Raw genomic sequence first — 21065 nt, 5'->3', positions numbered from 1 at the left:
GTGGGGTTACTATGAATCAGAGCCAACTTGTCTACAACTAACAACGAAACCAAAAAAAAAAAAAACTAAATCCATTGCTGTTGAGTTGATTCCAACTCATAATGACTGTATAGGACAGAGCTGAACTTCCTGAAAGGGTTTGCAACACTATGAATCTTTACGGAAGCAGACTGCCACATCTTTCTCCCACGGAGCAGCTGGTGTGTTCAAACCACTGACCTTTTGGTTATCAGTTGAGCACTTAACCACTGCGCTGCTAGGGCTTCGACAGTAAGAAACCATTATTTAAATTGGGTCAGAATTTGTAGTCTAGGCCTTTTAGAAGCCACCATGTCTTCATTTACTCTCTTCCCCACACAGTTGAGCCGAAGGACATGGAGCCCTTCCTGCTTGTGAGGGGCTTCCTGGAGGAGACAGCTGTGTCCCCCAGAAGAACCTTGAAATGATTCAGTTCAGTGGGGCCTCTTAACCTTCCACCTGCCTCTGGTCATTTTCATTGCTTCTGCTGGAAAAGACTGGAGGAGGCCTCCTGTCATGCCTATGGGCACTATCTCTGCCTTCCTGGCCCTGGTGTCCAGCCCCACCTGCTCAGAAGTCAGTCCCCTCCAGGGCCCCCCGGGCCCTCCTCTCTGCAGGCCTGAGAGCTGTGAGCCTACAGATGGTCAGCTCAGAAAATCCATCTGAGGGAAAAGAGGGATGGCTGTGACAGCCATGTCCACACCCAGAGGCCCCAGGCTCTGTAGAGCGGGTGCTGTTAAACTTTAACTGGCACTGGGTGTCGCCTGCCGCCCAGTGTTAGGGGCGAGCTTGGGATACCCATTTGGCTGGGCTTGATTGTGTTTTTGCTGTCACTGCCACCACACTGTAAAGTAGCACGTGAGGCTCCTCGCTGTGTGACAACGCGGAAATGCAAATACGCTGTCATTTTGTGACCATAGTTCGTAAACCAGAAAAAGGAAGTTCTGCTTTGCTGTTGCATGAAGTTCAAGCCTGGAGGAGAAACGCACAGGCACGCAGCAGGCTGGTGAGTGAGATTCCATCGTGGAGTCTTTGGCGACCCTGGAGATCGTGTTTAGTTTTGTGAGGGGACTTTTGGGGACAGTGAGAGCGTGGAGGGCAGGAGCCATTTGAAAGAGACTGTGATGTTTTTAAGGCAGGAAGCCGCCATGGTGGTAGGCTGCGTCATGTCCCATGATTGTCCTTGTTTCTCTCTGTGGGCTCCTCCAGTGTTGTTTATAAAGTCAGTCATTGTGGCGGAATGTGAGAGCCCTTTGTAAACCAGTGGGCAGGACAGGGCTAGCCCTTGTATGCTGAGGTTGGGACCTAGGACATTGTCTTTAACAAGCTCTGCGGGGGCAGAGCTGGGTGGGGGGTGCAGCCCTACCAGTCAAGGACTCAGTGGAGCTCTGAGCCCCGGATATTGGGCCGAGGTCTGTCTGACAGCTCAAATGCCAGCTCAGCGTCTCCAAAGTGTTGGGGAATGCAGGTCTTCCTTTGCCAAAGCAAAACGGGGCCCAGTGGTCTAGACATTGTCCCTAGGAGGGCCGGGCCTTCCCCAGCCAGCATGGCCCCAGAAGGTCCATCTTCAGTCCTGCACAGCCACATAGTGGTTTAGATCCCAGCAAGCCCCGGGACTCTCTGGCATGGCTCTACCAGGAATGGGAGTTTAGCTGGCCAGGGCCTTCTTGGGCTGGCACTGAGCCACAGAGAGTGGCCGGCTGTTGTGGAAGAACAGGTAATACCAACTGTGCCCACAGTGCAGATGGGAAGCGAGGCCCCAAGGGGCAGCAGCCTGTCTGAAGGTGCACAGGCCCCACACCCTCCCAAGCTTTGTGTTCGGGATCACTGTTAGTGTAAACAACCATTGTTGGACTGGAGATAGTGAGTCACTCTCAGCCCATGGAGGACTGTGTGGACAGAAAGGTGGACTCTTGAGCTCCTGAGATATCTCCAGGGATGGAGAGCCAGGCCCTGGACAGCAGTAGGATGCTGGTGCGTGGTGCTACATGACCCCAGTGACCCTGGTGAGGGGCCACTGCCCACTGTGACTTTGGAGGCCACAGCTGCACCTGCCTTTGTACCTGTAAGGTGGAGGTCTGAATAATTCCAGGCTCTGGAGGTGGGGGGAGGCTGCGAATGATAGCAGCTCCAAGGTTGTCAGAACTGGTCCTGGGACCATACCCAGGCCCCATATTACTGAGCCATTCTGACAGAAGAGGGAATTGAGGCATAGAGAACTTTGGGGTTTGCCTAGGACCTCAGAGCCTGCAGCTGCCTGTCTAGACCCAAGCCCAAATCTTCTGAGTTCAGCAGTGGCCTGGGGACAGGATGGGGCACTGGCTGAGGTGAAGGGAGGAAGTGGTTTGCCCCTGTGTCACAGGAGGCCAGGCCGGGCTGCCTGCAGGCCGTCCAGGGGTCAGATGCAAGTCCCCGGAGCCAGCTGCCTGAAGACGGGCTCTGGCTTCTCTCAGGTGTGTGCTTGGTAGTGCCTGGCAGGGCTGTGGGGCTCCAGGCCCAGCTGGGCAGGAGCCATGCCCCTAGGCCCATGAATTACCCAGCTAAATGTTCAGCAGGCAGTCATGCAGTCTTCCAGAGCAAGCTGCCAGGCTGCTGGGCCCAGGAGTCGGGTGGGCTGCCAGCTGCCTATCTGTACCTGCTGGGCTGGGGGCAGAGTGTGTCAGGGATCTTATAGGCTCCTAGTGGGTTCGTATGGCCATAAGTGGCCAGGTGAGGCATGAACAGAGGGCAGGCTGGGCCAGCAGCTACAGTGTGACCAGCTAGTCATCTGGCTGGGTGGTGACTGACCTCCTAAACCAGCACAGGGAGGACCAGAGGGGCTGCTTGGGGCCCTTGTTATGGAGAGGTCACCACTCTGGGCCTTCTCACTCATGGCAATGACCAGCAGTGTGCTGTGCAGTGGGAACATGAAATGCGGCCGTGAGCTGAGAGGCCGGCCATAGGAGATGTGGCTTGCATTCTATATTTTCAAAATTTGGACGAAGCCAAGGCATCGTTTTGCATTTTTATGTAAAGGAAATATTAGAAGGGAAATAAAAAGTACTTGATACAACTTAACAAGAAAGGACAAGCAATCCAATCAAAAAATGGGCAAAGGACACGTACAGACATTTCACCAAAAAGGATATAAAAGTGGCCAACAAGCACAGGAAAAGATGTTTGCCATCATTAGTCATTAAGTCATTAGGGGGATCCAAATCGAAACCACAATGACATACCACCTCACCCACACTGGAGTGGCTAAGATCAAAGAAATTGGAAAATAACAAGTGTTGGCAAGGATGTGGAGAAATTGGAACCCTTGTCCCCTGCTGGTTGAATTGTAAAACAGCGTAGCCATTGTGGAAAACTGTTTGGCTCTTCCTTAAAAAGTTGAACATAGAACTACCCTATGACCCAACAATCCCAATTCTAAGTACATACCCAGAAGTGAAGTCCTGCTGCATGCCACAATATGGATTAACCTTGAAAATCATGCTGAGGGAAGGCTCCCACAGGATGTTTTCACGTGACTTTGACTCAGTTAAAGCTGTCTTCGGCTGATGCTTAGACACTGACACCACATGGCCTTCAGGCTTTAAAGGTTAAGTTTTCAACAACTACAGAGTGCTTGAGATGCTGGTTCAGATTCATCCATTCTTTTATTTATTTGAAGATACTTATCGAATGTCTCCCTGTGTGCCAAGGACAGGGGTATCTCGCCACTCACATGGGTTGGGGCAAGTGGGGAGGGAGGAGGCTGTGAACCAAGTGGTATGGGTGGAGGAGAGCCCCTGGAAGGGAAGCAGAGCTGGGGAGGGCGGGAGTGTGGTACAGACTGTCATTTGATCAGAGGCCTAAATGAGGGGGCAGTGGGCGTGTGGTAGGCAGCCGGGCAGAGTCAGTGGCCAGAGCAAAGGCTCTGAGTCACGCTAAGATTTAAGTGTATAATGGAAGCTATTGGAAGGTTTTTGTTTGCTTTGTTTAATGAAAATTTCAAACATAATCTGAAGTAGAGAGAATTATGTCGACAACTGGGAGGGGTGCTTCTGAACTCATGAGAAAGATGGCATCCAGGCAGTTGCCCCTTAGGTACGGCCTAAACTGCCCCACCTAGTACTTGTTATGAACACTTTCAAACACACAGCAAAGTTCAAAGGATTTTGCAGTGAACACACACACGCCCACCACCGAGTTTCCACCTTCTTTTTTTTTTTTTAACACACATCTAGCTGCCAGTATAGGCAAGAATCATTTTTAATTTTAAAGGTCGTGGTTTTGTTTTTATAAAAAAAAAAAATATATAGTCGCTCTTTATTTATGGCGATGACGTAGTTTTTCATTCACGGCTGTAGTATTTGTATTTATGTGCTTTCTAGATGAGTAAAAACAGTACAGGTGGGGCATTTCCTAGACCCTCTCGGGCACTTGCAGCAGCCTCAGCCCAGAAGCACTGATCGCAGGAAGTGAGTGAGTGAGGGGGAGGTGAATTCATAGAGAACCCACAGGCCCTCCTGCCCACTGCTCCCTCCCACAAGGTCCTTAGACAGAGGAACTGTCTACTTTTGCCTGAGCCTGAATGAAGAACTGCAGGGCTCCAAGTTGAGGCCAGCTTCCACTTCAAAGAAGCTGTGTGACGTCGGGGAAGTCCCTGCACCTCTCTGGGCCTTCTGTATCAAAGTGGGGTAGGAGTGGGTGGAGTGTTCCCAGGGTCAGCTCAGCTCTAAAGTCCTGGGTTCCAGGTGGCGGGTTGGGGATTAGACTCCAGAGGTTGCATGCTCCCACACCCTGACTAACTCTGGGGGTGTAATGGGAGCACATTTCCTCATCCAAAATGGGGTCAGAACTTCCCTCACTCTGCTGGCTCGAGCGTGCACCCGACATGTGGCCTCTTCCACAGAAAGGTTCTCGTATTAGGAACCATGGTTTTTATTTAGTGTGGTCGCAGTGTCCACGTCACAGTTACTGCATTACTTACTTAAGTTGGTTAGATATTTTGTTGTGGGAACATCCAGTGTGCACAAGTGCAGCCATCAGCTCTGGCCAACCTTGTCCCACTTCTACTCAGCCTTTCCCCACCCCAGTCTATTTTGGGGTAAATCTTGTCATCATCTTACTATTTCATCCATAAACATTCTAGTTTGTATCTGTTGATTAAACAGAAGGAGTCTCCAGAGTTTGTGCCACCCTCTGTTCTGTGGTCCTGCCCTGGCGGCACCCTGTCTACTGCAAGGCGAGCTTCGGGCTGCCTGGAAGGGACGTCAGAGTAAGGGGAGCTGGACCCAGTCTGGAGTAGGGTCCAGTCATGCTCGCCCTCGCAGAGCGAGCCTCCCTGGGTACACAGTTTGCAGAGCAGCCCTGGCAACTGGCCCAGGCCAGGCCAGACTGCTGTCCATGCCCCAGTTCACCGGACCACCTGCGCCCTGTGGCCCCGTGACGCCAGGCGCTCTGGCGGCCTTTTGGGAAAGGATGCCCAGCCTGGCAGAGCTGCAGGGCAAGGATTTCTGGATGCTCTCGAGCAGTGATGTCCACAACAGTTCAGAGTGGGCGCTCCCTTGGCACGAGTTCCCAGAAGGTCTGATGGGACCATCCTGAAATGAACTCTGGAGGACACGGTGGACTGTGCGGGACGTCAGGGTTGCAGTAGATGCAGTTTCCCTGGGGGGGGGCCACAGCACAACCAGGAATCGTCTGTCAGCAGTGCCCTCTAAGCGCCTGCTTCACACCGGCCTGCCCAGCCCAACCCACAACCATAAGTGTTTCAGTTTTGGAATTACGGGTAACTTTTACTTCTTTTGTGTTTTTCTATAACGCCCAAGTTTTCTAAAAGGCACTCCTTACTCATATGGTTAAAAAAAGTAAAATAGTTTTAAAGGTGAGAGTGTGACTTATTTACGAGTGTCTGATTGGGGTGGGTATCTGAGAATGAGAAAGGTACCCACACTGGGCCACCTCTCTCTCCTCATTCAGCTTGCCCTCAAGCCCTATGCCCATGATGAAGTCCTGCTGACCCCTGCCCTGATCCTGAAATACGTGGCAGCCCAAGGAGTCTGGGCCCATCTCGATGTTTTCCTCAGGCAGGGTTGAGACTCCAGGCCAGGCCACTGACAGCCAGCACACTTCCCACACAGAAACACCAAGGCAAGTTGTCCAGCTTCTAGGTCCTTAGCCCTCAAGTGGAGGCACCTCTGGGTCCTGGGGCTGCTGCCGTCTCACCGGTCACCCGGTCCCTCCATCTCAGCCCTGAGTCTTCCTGACTTCTGAGACACGACCTTATTTCCCAGTCTGGGGGAGCACACGGAATTTCTTTTATTGGCCCCATGGTGCTTTGAACAGAGTTCGGATAACCTATCGCGATGTAACCAGCTCCCAAACTTAGTGGCGTGAAACAACCACCTCTGATCATCATTATTATCTCTTGTGGTTCTGGGGGTTGACTGGGCTCAGCTGGGTGGGTTTCTGTCAGGGTTTCTCCTGTGGCCAGACAGTGGTTGGACTGTTTTCAAAGACTCCTTCACTCAGACCCATATGTCTGGCAGCTGCTGCTGGCCATCAGCTGGGACCTCATGGGGACTGTCAGACTAACATGAGGCCTCGCCAAGGAGCCAGGGCTTTCTCACAGCATGCCAGCTGCGTTCCCAGGGCAGGAGTCCTGAGCATCAGGTGGAACTATATCACCTCTGTGACCTGCCTCGGAAGTTGCAGTGCCTCTCTTCCTCTGGTTCTGTCGAGGCAAGTCAGTGAAGCCGGTCCATATTCAAGGGGAGGAGACTAGACACCCCTCTTGATGGGGGATGGTCAAAGAACACGTGGACTTTTCAACTGAAAGGATATTTATTGAGTGCCAGAGGTCACGGGGCCCCTCCCAGTGAGCCAGAGTTGTTCCCTGCCCTCTCGGAGCTTCTGTCTGCAAGGGGAAGTCTCAGAAAGGTACAGCACAGGGAGCTGGGGTGTTTTTAAAGGGAGGACTCCCACTGCTGCTCCTGGAGGAGGTGATGTGGGGTGGCAGGTGAGGCTGGGGTGATAGGGGTAGGCTCAGGTCCTGCAGGGCTGGCCTGCCTGCTTCCTTCACTCACTGAGCCAGGCAGAGGGTCCAGCACCCGCAACAGCAGCCTTCACAGTCCGCTGACTGCTGGCTGCTTGAGAGTTGGAGCTCAGTACACAGAACCTGCTGCCCTAGATGGTAGTTTTTTTCATTTCTGTATGCTCTTTATGGGATCACCAAGTTGGGGCCCAGAGGGCTTTTTCAGGTGGCATGGAGTCGGCTTCCTCACCGCTCTGTGTGTGCTGCCTGTGATAATGTGGGGGGTAGCCCTGGGCTACAGCTGACCCTGCAGCAGATGCAGCTCCCTGGGGCTCACTCAGCTCAGTTCATGCAGCCCACGGCTTGTTATGGGAGGGAAGTGAATGGCCTCCAGCCCTGTACTTGTTGGAATCCTGGGAGCCCAGGCTGGGAGCTCAGAGAGTGTGCTGGGAACTGGGCCCAGCTTCTGTGTCAGTTCACTCGGGTCACAGGGCCAGGGGCTTGGCCTCAGTGAGCCTCAGTGTCTTCATCTGAAACATGGGAAAGCACTGCCCACCTCAGGTGCTCATGAGTGAGCAAACATGTGGAAAGTACTGGCAAAATTCCTGGCACATTGTGCATGCATGTATGTGCACACATGTGCAATCACATGCGTGTCTGTGTGTACAGGTAGGTGTGTGTGCATGTGCATGCAGGTGGGCATGTGTGTGTACCTGCGCATGTGCGCATGTATATGTGTGACTACTCGTCAGTGCACATGTGTGCATGTGTGTGCATGTGTGTACACATGCACGCTAATGTGTGTGAGTGCACGTGTGTAGGTACACATGTATGAGGGTATGCGTGCATGTGTGTGTCCTGTCCTCCCCGGAGGGAAGCTTCAGGTGAAAATTTTGGCCAGAAGAAGAGGCTACCCTGTTGAGCCCATCCCTGGATGAATCATCTTCCACCTGGTCCTGTTTCTGCTTGTCTTTTTTTGTTAGCCTTTTAGTTTTAAAACCACACATACTCTTTGCAAAAAGTCATCCAGCAGAGCAAAAGGGGATGAAGTGAAAACTGGAGGCACTCTCCCTCAAGTCCCTGCTCCATTCGGCTCTAGGGTAACGACCTCTGAGAATGGTCTCTCATGTCCCTGCAGTGTTTCTCAAGCACACGGAAGCACATACTTACGTAGATGCTGATTCCTTTTCTTCTTTACACAAATGAAACCCAGCTATTTGCACCATGGTCATGGTGCGAGAGGTCCCATGGTCACAGTGTGAGCGGTCCTGTGGTCATGGTGCAGGTTTCATGATCACGGTGCGGGGTTCTGTGGTCATGGTGCAGAAGGTCCCACGGTCACAGTACAGGAGGTCCTGTGGTCACGGTGCGGGAGGTCACATGGTCACGGTGTAGGAACTACCGTGGTCACGGTGCAGGAGATCCTGTGGTCACGGTGCGGGAGGTTCCATGGTCACAGTGTGGGAGGCCCCATGGTCATGGTGCAGAAGGTCCCGTGGTCATGGTCCAGGAGGTCCCGTGTTCATGGTGCAGGAGGTCCCATGGTCACAGTGTGGGAGGTCCTGTGGTCACCATGCAGGAGGTCCCGTGGTCATGGTGCAGGTTTCATGGTCACGGTGTGGGAGGTCCCATGGTCATGGTGCAGGAGGTCCCGTGGTCACAGTGTGGAAGGTCCTGTGGTCACAGTGCAGGAGGTCCTGTGGTCATGGTGCAGGAGTTTTCGTGGTCATTGTGCAGAAGGTCCCATGGTCATAGTGCCGAAGGTACCGTGGTCATGGTGCGGGAGGTCTTGTGGTCAGGGTGTGGAAGGTCTCACGGTCATGATTCAGGAGGTCTTGTGGTCATTGTGGGGGAGGTTCCATGGACATGGTGCCATGTGGGAGGTCACATCTTTGGTCTTCCCACGGCCCTGGGAGCCCATTTAAGCTGTAGGGAGCATGGCCTAGAGAGCCACAGGGCCATAGGTAGGTCATACAATCTGGGAGCCAGAGAGGGGGTTTGACCCCAGGAAGTCAGGCTGCAGGGACAGCCCTGCAGCTGCAGCATCCATATCTGTGCACTGTGTAACACCCTTTCTTGGAGCCTGTCTCTCCCGGTGGGCATGTGCCACGTCTCTGTTTAGCTCGGCATGAGGAGGGACATACACTGGCCGATGGCTGGTGCCCCAACTGCTCACCTCCTGGTAGGCGGTGAGCAGATCATTCTGGAATGACAAAGAGAGGCCGGCAGCCACTGACCAGAGCCTAAACCTCGCTTTCTGAAATGGGAACATGGTGAAGTAACAAACCTCCACATGGTGCCTGTTATGGATTGAATTGTGTCCCCTAAAAATGTGTGTCAACTTGGCTAGTCCACGATTCCCAGTATCGTGTGATTGTCCACCATTTTGTCATCCGATGTGATTTTCCTATATTGTAAATTCTACCTCTATGATGTTGATGATATTAGATTAGTGGCAATTATGTTAATGAAGCAGAACTCAATCTACAAGATTGGATTATATCTTGAGCCAGTCTCTTTTGAGATATAAAAGAAAGAAGCAAGCAGAGAGACAAAGGACTTCATACCACCAAGAAAGCAGCACTGGGAGCAGAGCACGTCCTTTGGACCCAGGGTCCCTGAACCGAGAAGCTCCTAGGCCAGGAGAAGATTGACGACAAGGACCTTCCAGAGCCTACAGAGAGAGAAAGTCTTCCCCTGGAGCTGACGCCCTGAGTTTGAACTTCTAGTCTACTAGATTGTGAGAAGATAAACTTCTGTTTGTTGAAGTTATATGGCAACACTGGATAACTGAGACAGTGCCCCAGAGAAATGCAAAGGACCCAGGAGCATATTGAGAACATCTTGTCACTTGGCAAGATTGTTGTAAGGCTGCGTGTACTCTGTGCTCCTGGTTTCATTACTCATGTGGGCATAAGAAAAAGGCTGAAGGGACAGCACCCCAATGTTACCAATGTTTCTCTCCCACAAATAAAAAGGATAGGAATGCGAAGGAAATGCAGGCTCATGGAAAGAGCACAGAATGGTGTGGCTCTGCATGTCCTCACTGTGACCTCTCTGGGCCCTGGTCTCCTCATTTCTAGGGGGTACTAGAATAAGCCCAGGACTTTCCCTGACTGGTGGCTGTGGTCCTTGTCAGTGGCTTGAGAGTGAGTGCCTTGAAAGTAGGCAGCAGGATGGGATAGATGGAGCCTGGTGCTGACTTTGGCCTCTGAAAGGCAAGCGGATTTAGGCATGCTGAGTGAGTGAGGTCTGCTGGCTGCATCCCGAAGTGTTGGTGGGGTGGTCTTGGCTGTTCCACATTCAGCACCTTCCACCGCCTGGTTAACTTCCCTCTGTGGAGGGCCTCTCTCATGCCATTCCAGCCGAGGCATGGGCACCACAGAGTGGAGACAGAGCCTGATAGCTCCCGAGCTGCTATGTTCATCTGTGCCCAAGCCAGGATCGGGAAGGGCCATCCTAGGTGGCTGGGGCTTCTCTGCCTCTCCTTTCCTAGCTCCTTGGGCCAGAGCCATAGAACAGGATACCCAGCTGCCAGAGATGGGGTATACAGTCAGGGAGCCTGGGGAGTTAGACCTGGAATTTGGGGACCTGGCGTTTGCAACCGTGAAGCTGGAAGGTGACCATCCTTAGTCTGGCTCATCTGACCAACACCGTGCTCTTCACAAAACCCTTCAGAGATGAGATGGTCATGGTTTCAAGGATGTCCAGAGGCTACAGGGCACCCCTCTCCTCCAGACTAGGACACAGACGACCCTGACACTGCCTGAGTCTTCCCTGGTGAGGCCCTTCTTCACACCTGTCATTACCTTTTTCCATGTGGTCTCATCATCCCTTTTATAAGGGAAATGACCCTCAGAGGATGTAAGCAACTCACCAAGTTGGCACATGGGCTGAGGTGGGATTTTTTTTTTTTTTAATAATTTTTATTGAGCTTTAAGTGAACGTTTACAAATCAAGTCAGCCTGTCACATATAAGCTTATATACACCTTACTCCATACTCCCACTTACTCTCCCCCTAATGAGTCAGCCCTTCCAGTCTCTCCTTTCGTGACAATTTTGCCAGTTTCTAACCCTCTCTACCCTCCTATCTCCCCTCCAGACAGGAGATGCCAACACAGTCTCAAGTGTCCATCTGATACAAGTAGCTCACTCTTCATCAACATCTCTCTCCAACCCATTGTCCAGTCCCTTCCATGTCTGATGAGTTGTCTTCGGGGAATGATTCCTGTCCTGGGCCAACAGAAGGTTTGGGGACCATGACCACCAGGATTCCTCTAGTCTCAGTCAGACCATTAAGTCTGGTCTTGTTATGAGAATTTGGGGTCTGCATCCCACTGATCTCCTGTTCCCTCAGGGGTTCTCTGTTGTGCTCCCCGTCAGGGCAGTCATCGGTTGTGGCCGGGCACCATCTAGTTCTTCAGGTCTCAGGATGATGTAAGTCTCTGGTTCATGTGGCCCTTTCTGTCTCTTGGGCTCATCGTTATCATTTGACCTCGGTGTTCTTCTTTCTCTTTGATCCAGGTGGGTTGAGACCAATTGATGCATCTTAGATGGCCGCTTGTTAGCATTTAAGACCCCAGCCGCCACATTTCAAAGTGGGATGCAGAATGTTTTCATAATAGAATTATTTTGCCAATTGACTTAGAAGTTCCCTTAAGCCATAGTCCCCAGACCCCCGACCCTTGCTCCGCTGACCTTTGAAGCATTCAGTTTATCCCAGAAACTTCTTTGCTTTTGGTCCAGTCCAGTTGAGCTGACCTTCCGTGTATTGAGTATTGTCCTTCCCTTCACCTAAAATAGTTCTTATCTACTAACTAAATACCCCCTCCCACCCTCCTTTCCTCCCCCCCCCTTGTAACCACAAAAGTATGTGTTCTTCTCAGTTTATACTATTTCTCAAGATCTTATAATAGTGGTCTTACACAATATTTGTCCTTTTGCCTCTGACTAATTTCACTCAGCATAATGCCTTCCAGGTTCCTCCATGTTATGAAATGTTTCACAGATTCGTCACTGTTCTTTATCGATGCGTAGTATTCCATTGTGTGAATATACCACAATTTATTTAACCATTCATCCGTTGATGGACACCTTGGTTGCTTCCAGCTTTTTGCTATTTAAACAGAGCTGCAATAAACATGGGTGTGTATATATCTGTTTGTGTGAAGGCTCTTATTTCTCTAGGGTATATTCCAAGGAGTGGGATTTCTGGGTTGTATGGTAGTTCTATTTCTAACTTTTTAAGAAAACGCCAGATAGATTTCCAAAGTGGTTGTACCATTTTACATTGAGGTGGGATTTTTTAAAACAGCTTTATTGGGATGTAATTGACAGACTACAAACTGTACATATTTAAAACGGACAATTTGATAAGTTTTGACACAAGCGTATACCATGAAACCATCACCACAGTCAAGATAATGAACATATCCATCACCGGAAGAGTTGCTTTGGGCCCCTTTGCAATTCCTTATTTCCACCCCATCACCTACCTCTCCAGGCAACCACTGATCTGATTTTGAGCACTATATATTACTTTGCATTTTTTAGCATCTATGTAAATGGAAATATATGGTAATTAGCATTTATGTAAATGGAAATATATGGTAATTAGCATCTATGTAAATGGAAATGTAGGGCAGGTGCTCTTTCTTTGCCTGACTACTTTCCCTTGGCATAATTAGTTTTAGATCCATCCATGTTGTTGGGAGGTATTCCCTCCTTTTCAATTTTCTGAGAGATTTATATGGAATTGGTATTACGTCTTCCTTAAATGTTGGGTAGAATTCAACAGTGAAACCGTCTAAGCCTGGAGTTTTCTATGTGGGAACATTTTTAACTACAAATATTTCTGGTGCTTGGTGTTCAGTGAGCTTTTAGATCTGTGAATTTATAGTTTTCACAAAATCTGAAAAAACTTTGGCTATTATTTTCTCAAATATTTTTGTCACTCACTCCTTACTGGGGTCTCCAATTACACATACGTCATGTTCCTTGAAGTTTCCCCACACTTGACTCATGGTCTGTTCCCTCTCTGTTTCATTTTAGATAGTTTCTATTGCTGATTCTTCAAGTTCACTAACATTTCCTTCTACAATGTCTAATCTGCCATTAATCTCTTCCAATATATTTTTTAAAATTTTTTTATTGTGTTTAGAAGTGAAAGTTTACAAATCAAGTCAGTCTCTCATACACCTTGCTATATACTCCTAATTTCTCTTCCACTTCCAATGTACTTTTGATCTCACACACATTGTAATTTTAATCTCTAGAAATTTCATTTGAGTCTTTTTATATCTTCCATGTCTCTACCTAACTTTTGAACATAATGGAATGGAAATAAAATAAGTGTTTTAATGCCCTTTTTTTCTGACACCGGTTATCAGTCATGGGTCAGTTTCAACTGATCAACTTTCTCCTTATTAAATCAAACCAAAACAACACCCACTGCCAATGAGTCAGTTCAGACTCATAGTGACCCCTCAGTTTGGGTTGTATATTCCTGAATCTTTGTATTCCAGGTAATTTTTGATTGGATGCCAGATGTGAATCTTACCTTGTTGGGTTCTGGATATTTTATAGTCCTATATATATTCTGGGTTTATATATATTCTGGAAACTCTGGTGACATAGTTGTTAAGACCTTGGCTGCTAACCAAAGGGTCAGCAGTTCCAATCCACCAGGTGCTCATTGGAAACCCTATTGGGCAGTTCTACTTGGTCCTATAGGGTCACTATGAGTCAGAATCAACTCAACAACAACGGGTTTGGTTTGTTTTGGTATATATATCCTTGGAGTTCTGGTGGTGCAGTGGCTAAGCATTCAGCTGCTAACCAAAATGTCAGGAGTTTGAATCCAGCACCCGCTCCTTGGAAAAGCTGTGGGGCAATACTACTCTGTCCTATAGGGTCACTATGAGTTGGAATCAACTTGACGGCAACAGGTTACATATATTCTTGAGCTTTGCTCAGGGCTGCAATTTAGTTACCTGGAAGCAATTTGATCTTTCTGGGTCTCGCTTTTAAGATTGGTTAGGTGAAATGAGAGCAGTGCTCACTGTAGGGTTAACTGTTCCCCACCACTGTGGCAAGAACTTTCTGAGTACTCTACCCAATGGCCCTTGAATGGAGGTTTTCTGCTCTGGCTGATGGGAACAGGCACTATTCCCGGCTCTCTATGAGAGTTCCCATTACTGCACTCTCTAACCTTCTTGGGTGGTTTCTTTCCATGACTTTAGGTAGTTTCCTCACACACATGTGCTAATGAGATCTCAGCTGAATACTCAAGGGAGAGCTTCTGCATTTCTTTGGAGTTCTCTCTGTGCAGCTCTCTCCTCTCCAGCACTCTGTGAACTCCAGCCCCCTTGGTCTTCCTGGGCTCTCAGCTCATCGCCTCACCTCAGGTAGTTCACTGGGCTCTGCCTCTGTTCCCTGAGACATCTTCAAGCAGCCATCTGGGTGAGAGTAGGGCTCACCTCATTTCTTTCCCATTTCTCAAGGATCACTATGCTTTGCTGTCGGATGTACCATGTCCTGCACACTACTGTCTCATTTATTTGTCCATTTTTGGTTGTTTTGGGTGGCAGGGTAAATCTGGTTTCTGTTACTCCATCTTGACCAGGAGCGTAAGTCCTCCTGAGGTAGGATTTGAACCAGGCTCTGTCTTGCACCAAACAGTGGATGACTCTGCCTTTGAATACACTGAGGCTAAGAGCATGGTTCACATTCCTTTTGGCATATTTTTATTGCTGTGTCATGTCTGATTTCTGGAAATTTGAGTTGCTCTCCTATGCTATGAGAAGAATGCAGTAAAACAAGTATTTTCTGTTTAGAAAGCCTAGTATCTCTCCCCAATAAGCTTGCTTTAAGATTGAGGCAGTAACCAGTGATAAAGGTCCATGTTGAGCTGATTTTGGTGTCATTCTTAAAGAAAGGTCCAATCAAAAGTAGTTTTTGCCACATGAGAAAAGTGAGCCCTTATGAAACTGCTGCCCATGAAATCTCATCAACTCTCAAAATAGCGTGAAGAAGCAAGGTGAATGCGTCACTTCCCTTGAACACTCCCCAGATGCATTTCAATCAGGCAAAGCCACCGTGGACCAGGCTCGGGCCAATGTGTCTGTTCTGTGTATGTGTGAAACCTTCTTAGCGGAGCATTCTTCATTCTGCTTAGCAAGTGAGGAAGGGAACAAGGAAAGAAGCTGCTGGGAGAATACCTGAGTGTGAGTGTGTGTGTGGCTGAATGTGTCTGACTGAATGAGCGTGCATGAAAATAGGAGTTACTGTGAGTGGTGTGAATGTTGGAAGTATGTGTCTCTGTGAATGTGGGCAGCAGGAGGTGTGTGATGGTCTTCACTTGTTCTTCCACACACTGGGGTGGTGAAACCGCCTCCCTGATGCAGGGCACTACTTGCCAGGAATAAGCCTAGTCCTGGTTCCTGAGTTTGCCAGCCAAGCCCAGGAAGCAGCCTCATACTTGAGGGCACTGCCATTGCTGCCTGCCCTGCCCTTCTCAGGGCTGTGGCCATCTCGGAGTCGAGGAAATGTCTGTGTCCACCTTGCAGCCTCCGCAACTACGCTGACCAGAAAGGACCTGCTTCTGGAATGGGCCCTCTTAGTTTGCTACCGCTGCGCAGTTGTATGAAGCTGGCCTCTTTCACCCTCTCCCTTTAGAATCTGAATGCCAGTTGGAAGAAGATGGGTTTTCATTCTCCTTTAATGTTTTTCAGTACCCCCTGAACTGCTCCACTTTCAACTTCCTGGGCAAGAAAGAGATTTTCAACTAATCCCTCCAGCCCCACAACAGCCTCTGCCGGCCAACACAAGAGCCCCCTGGGAACCTGTGACCTGTTGGGAGTGCCCTCATTGGAAAGTTCAAAGGAGCCAGGTAACCTGCCTGTCATTTAAGAGTAAGTTATTGTCAGTATGCTTTAGTATGATTTGCCCCTTATCTGCCTCTCTAGCCCCACTGAGGGCTCAAGGGGGGCATTTCAGTGAACGTTCACCTCCTTTCTGGTCCATTCTGGTCTTTTAGTCCTTCTCACTTGAAGTTCTGTGAAACGCACTGTACACTTAGAATTAACACTTTGTCTTCCCTCCAGGAGGGTTTTCAGGTGAGAGTGATGTGAAAGTGTAAAGTAGCTTCTGTTTACCCAGGGAGGAGAAATCCTGGGATTTGGAGGCAAAAACTTGGGCTTATGGCCTTGGGTGAGCAGGGATAACAAGAAGGGTGATGAGGGCAGTAAGGGTGCTGTGACACCACAATAGTGGTGATTGTGATGGTGGTGACTATGATCACCATGCTGATGAGGGTGATGGTGGTGATGGTGACTACGATCACCACGGTGTCTTAGTTATCTAGTGCTACTATAACAGAAGTGCCACAAGTGGATAGCTTTAACAAAGAGAAGTTTATTTTCTCACAGTAAAGTACGCTGAAAGTCCAAATTAAGTGTGTCAGCTCCAGGGTAAGGTTTTCTCTCTCTGTTGGCCTTCTCATCAATCTTTCCCCAGATTAGGAGCTTCTCTGTGCAGAGCCCCGGGTCCAAAGGACATGCTCTGCTCCCGGCACTTTTCTTGGTGGTAGAGGTCACCAATTCTCTGCTTGCTTCTCTTTCCTTTCTATCTCTTGAGAGATAAAAGCTGGTGCAAGCCATACCCCAGGGAAATTCTCTTTACATTGGATCAGGAATGTGACCCGGATAAGGGTGTTACAATCCCACCCTAATCCTCTTTAACATAAAATTACAGTCACAAAATGGAGGACAATGACATAACACTGGAAATCATGGTCCAGCCAAATTGATACACACATTTTTGGGGGGACGTAATTCAACCCATGACATTTCATTCTTCGGCTCCCAAATAATCACATCCTGCAACATGTAAAACATATTCACCCCATCATGTCATAGCAAAAGTCTTAACTCCAAGTCCAAAATCCAAAAATTCCTCTTCATCTGTGAAATCTAGAATGTAAGTTGTCTGCTTCTAAAATACAATGTCAGAACAGGCACAAGCTAGACATTTCCGTTACAAATAGGAGCAATTGGAGGGAAAGAAGGCGTAACAGGCACCAAACAAATTCAGTAGAACACATTACATTAGCTCTCAAGGCTTTGAAAATAATCCTCTGTTCTATGAGACCATTTATACAACAGCCCTGCCTTCCAGACTCTAGGTATTGGCCACACTCTCCAGATTCTGAGCGGAGGCCCCTTAGGCCTGGGCTTCAGCTCCGCCTTCCAAGCCCACTGGGACAGCAACTCTGCTCCTTCAGCTTTAGGTGCACCATTCTTCTCGCACCATTATCCCCGTCCATCTGAGTGGCAACTCCACCCTTAGAAACACCAGAGGCCATGGCTCCACCCTTTGAAATCCTTGAGGTCCTGGCCATACCTTTTGAGAAAGAGGCATCTCAGCTTCTTGTGTCCCTTGTCTCTTCAGCTTCTGCTTCCTGGTTTCTTGGCCTCTCAGCCCCTCGGGCCTCACACCCACATCTGCCCTGCTGGGGCAAGTGTTCCAAAGCTCTGTAGTTCCACTGATAAGTGCCCAGAGGCACCCGAGTCCTCCAGGAAGCCTCCTGCACACAGGCACTCGGCTGTCTGGGTCTGTGGGTCGGCTCCAGCACCATTTTGCGCTGGTCTCCTGGTTCTGCTGCTTCTCTGCGGCAGCAGGTTCTCCGCCACTGCTGGCTCTATATCCATTCACAGTTTCGAAACCACTTCCACATTTTAGGTATCTCTTAGAGCAGCACCCCACTTTCTTGGTACCAAATTCTGTCTTAGTTATCTAGTGCTGCTATGACAGAAATACCACAGGTGGATGGTTTTAACAAAGAGATGTTTATTTTCTCACAGTACAGTAGGCTAAAAGTCCAAATTCAGGGTGTCAGCTCTAGGAGAAGGCTTTCTCTCTCTGTTGGCCTTCTCATAATTCTTCCCTCAGACTAGGAGCTTCTCTGCTCAGGGACCCCAGATCCAAAGGACATGCTCTGCTCCCGGCAATGCTTTCTTGGTGGTATGAGGTCACCAACTCTCTGCTTGCTTCTCTTTCCTTTTTATCTCTTGAGAGATAAAAGCTGGTGCAAGCCACACCCCAGGGAAACTCCCTTTACATTGGGTCAGGAATGTGACCTGGATAAGGGTGTAACAATCCCACCCTAATCTTCCTCAACATAAAATTACAATCGCAAAATGTAGGACAATGACACAATACTGGGAATCATGGCCCATTCAATTTGATAACACATTTTTTGGGGGACATAATTCAATCCATGACACATGGTGATGAGGAGGGTGTTGGTGGTGATGGTGACTAGGACCACCATGGCGATGGGGAGGGTGATGGTGGTGATGGTGACTACGGTAGTGACGGTGATGATAATGATGATGGTGACGAACATGATACCTGTATTACCTCACAGGACTATCTTGAGGATTAAAGAAACACATTGGATAGAAAAACACTTTATAAACTGAAACCACTGTGCTCATGTTGGTCATTATTTTGTGCAGGTGGTTTGAATTTATTGAGCAGCAGATAGTTTCACACCACAGGATTTCTTTTCTAATGTAGAAGAAACTTATTTTCAAAATAAAATATTTTGTTTAATGTCATCGGAAAGACCCCACTGAACCTGACCTGAATGTTCAGATATCACACCCAGAGACATGTCATGGGTCTGGCCAGGCCTCCCCACAGCTCCAGGCTCTCTCCTTAATGTGGACATTCTCTGGAGAGGAACTTCCTGGGACTGGAGGCCCCAGTGCACTACCTGCCTGCACTCGGGGGCCCACAGGGCCCTGCCCACATTGCTTCAATGCCTGCAGAGCCTGAATGAGTCCTTTCTCCCCACAGGAGTCTCCCGCTCAGCCTTCCACAGGGCCTGGCAAACTCTGCTGTGAGAATGGAGTCAGGTGCAGGCTCCTCAATCCCCTCTGGTGCTGTTGCTGCCCTAGGGGATCTGGATGCTGGGCCTAGCAGCTCTTCCCAGGAGAAAGCCAAGGCCGGGAAGCACCAGCCCTTGGAGCCACAACTCACAGACCTCAGGATGCCCCAAGAGCTTCCCATCTGCAGGGACCATGCTATCACCAGTCCTGGCATGCTGGCAGCTGCAGGGAATGGGGACAGCCTTCTGGACACAGGCCCCACAGGCGAGCAGAGTGGCAAAGTCCCTAACCGGGACAGTGGAATTGACAGCCCGTCCTGTAGTGTGACTGGTGAGAGCTTCACCTGTGAGGAGAGCAGCGAGGCCCGCCAGGGCCCCACCATGCTCGGGCTCCACCCAGAGACAGACTCACAGAATGCCTCACAGGATACCACCAGTGATGTGGATGAGGGCAGCAGCGAGGCCGGCCAGGGCCCTGCCATCCTGAGGCTCCATCCAGAGGCAGACTCACAGGATGCCCCACAGGACACCACCAGTGATGTGGACGAGGGCAGCAGCGAGGGGCCTGACCTAGGGACTGTCCTCCAGACAAGTGACGTGGAGGCAGGTGTGGCCAAGGTAGGCCTCATGGTCCTTTACCCCATTCTTTCCTGGGAGGGGTGGTGACTGTGGTAGGGGTCAGCTGGGGTGTCACTTGTTACTCTGATCTCACGCTCACGTGACCACACTGCACACAGGAGGCTCCCTGCAGTTGGGCCTGCAAGGAAAGTCCTGCTGGCAGGGGACACCTGCAGGCCTAGGAGCCAGGCCAACCTGACCCCTTGGGCCAATGACTTATTCCCCTGAGCCTCAGTCTCCACATCTGCAAAGTGGGCACTTAGCCTGTGGCCCTGGAATGGCCCTGATGGTCTAGTCTCACTGGCAGTGGTGATGCAGCCACAGGCCGTGATGAGGGCTCTGAGTGTGGCAGTACACAGAGGGCTCGCAGAACCCCACAAGGAAAGCAGTGCCTATCTCACCCTGTTTCATAAACATGGAGACTGAGGCAGGGAGATCTTAGAAACTTCCTCCAGGTTGCACCCGGTTAGGTAGCAGAGGGCCTGGTGCAGCAGGTACTCTGTCAGCTTGAGGTGGAGCCAGAAGCTGCCTAGTGCCTCCAGGAGGGCAGGGGCTGCCTTGAGAGGAAGTTTGTTCTTTATCATTTGTCAAGCTTAGGCGTTGTGCTGGGACCTGTGGGGACAGGGGAAGGAAACGCAGTCCTGGCTTAAAGAAGCCCCTATGGGCAGAGAGGAGCCTGGGTGGTGCAGTGGTTAAGAGCTCTGCTGCTAACCAAAAAGTCACAACTGGAATCCACCAGCCACTGCTTGGAAACCCTGTGGGGCAGTTCTACTCTGTCCTATAGGGTTGCTATGAGTCAGAATCAACTCGACGGCAATGAGATTTGTTTTTTTTTAGTATGCACGGGGAGGATGACCATGGAGAGCCAGCAACCGGTCAGGGTCAGTCTGCTGGCTCTTGGGTGATGGATGTCAGGAGTCCAGCTAGCGGGTGCAGGGCAGCCTGGGAGGTAGGGCCGCTGCAGACCAACCCCCTTGGCTTCTCAAGGTTGCTCCACCAGAACCCAGCTCCGGTGCCTTGGTGTTGGTGGGAACACAGACCCAGGCCCACCCCCATCTGCCCACACATGCTCTGCCCCAGGCTTCCTGTCTGTAATGCCAAAGGCAGCACCTTGTCCCTGGTGGGGAGGGAGTCTGTTCATCTTCTCCATCACCTGGTGATGGTGAGAGCACCATCTGCCACACACATCCTGGGGGGAGGCCATATGCCAGGAGCCCAGGACGCTGTGCCACCTGACTCACCAGGTAGAATAAGGGGTCCCGGTGAGGGTGGTGGCACAAGTGTGTGCTCACTGCGAGGCATTACATCTCAGTGAAACAGCTGAGACGCCATAAAGGAAAGGAGGGGACATTTGGGAAGCATGTCAGGCACGTACCTCCTGGCTCCATGAGTGGACTGGGTCCAACACAGAGCACAGAGACTGGACACTGGGGCACTGGGCCAGGCTGATGTGGAGACAGGCATGGAGAGGCCAAGCCCCTTCCCTAAAATGCTCCTTTCCAGGCAGAATCTCAGCTGAATTCTCCCATGTG

The 21065-nt window shown here is 50.1% G+C and overlaps 1 protein-coding gene across 10 annotated transcripts in view; it reads left to right on the top strand.

Annotated features, from left to right (window-relative positions):
• The first annotated feature begins 890 nt into the window (after nt 1-890).
• The window catches only part of FGD3 (FYVE, RhoGEF and PH domain containing 3), a 125164-nt gene continuing 104989 nt past the window's right edge, over nt 891-21065 (top strand). For 9 of the 10 annotated variants that reach the window (XM_064291062.1, XM_064291063.1, XM_064291064.1 and 6 more), the window contains exons 1-3: nt 891-1024; nt 15755-15912; nt 18885-19533. In XM_064291062.1, coding sequence (XP_064147132.1) covers nt 18934-19533 — 600 coding nt within the window. In that variant the 5' untranslated portion in view covers nt 891-1024; nt 15755-15912; nt 18885-18933. Of the gene's footprint in view, nt 1025-15754; nt 15935-18884; nt 19534-21065 lie in introns of all 10 variants that reach the window. The other variant, XM_064291057.1, reaches the window with a different exon arrangement.

The sequence above is a fragment of the Loxodonta africana genome, chromosome 9 (genome assembly GCF_030014295.1).
Source record: "Loxodonta africana isolate mLoxAfr1 chromosome 9, mLoxAfr1.hap2, whole genome shotgun sequence".
NCBI lineage: Eukaryota > Metazoa > Chordata > Mammalia > Proboscidea > Elephantidae > Loxodonta > Loxodonta africana.
Note: the sequence above shows the minus strand (reverse complement) of the source record. Positions and strands in the feature narration are given on the sequence as shown.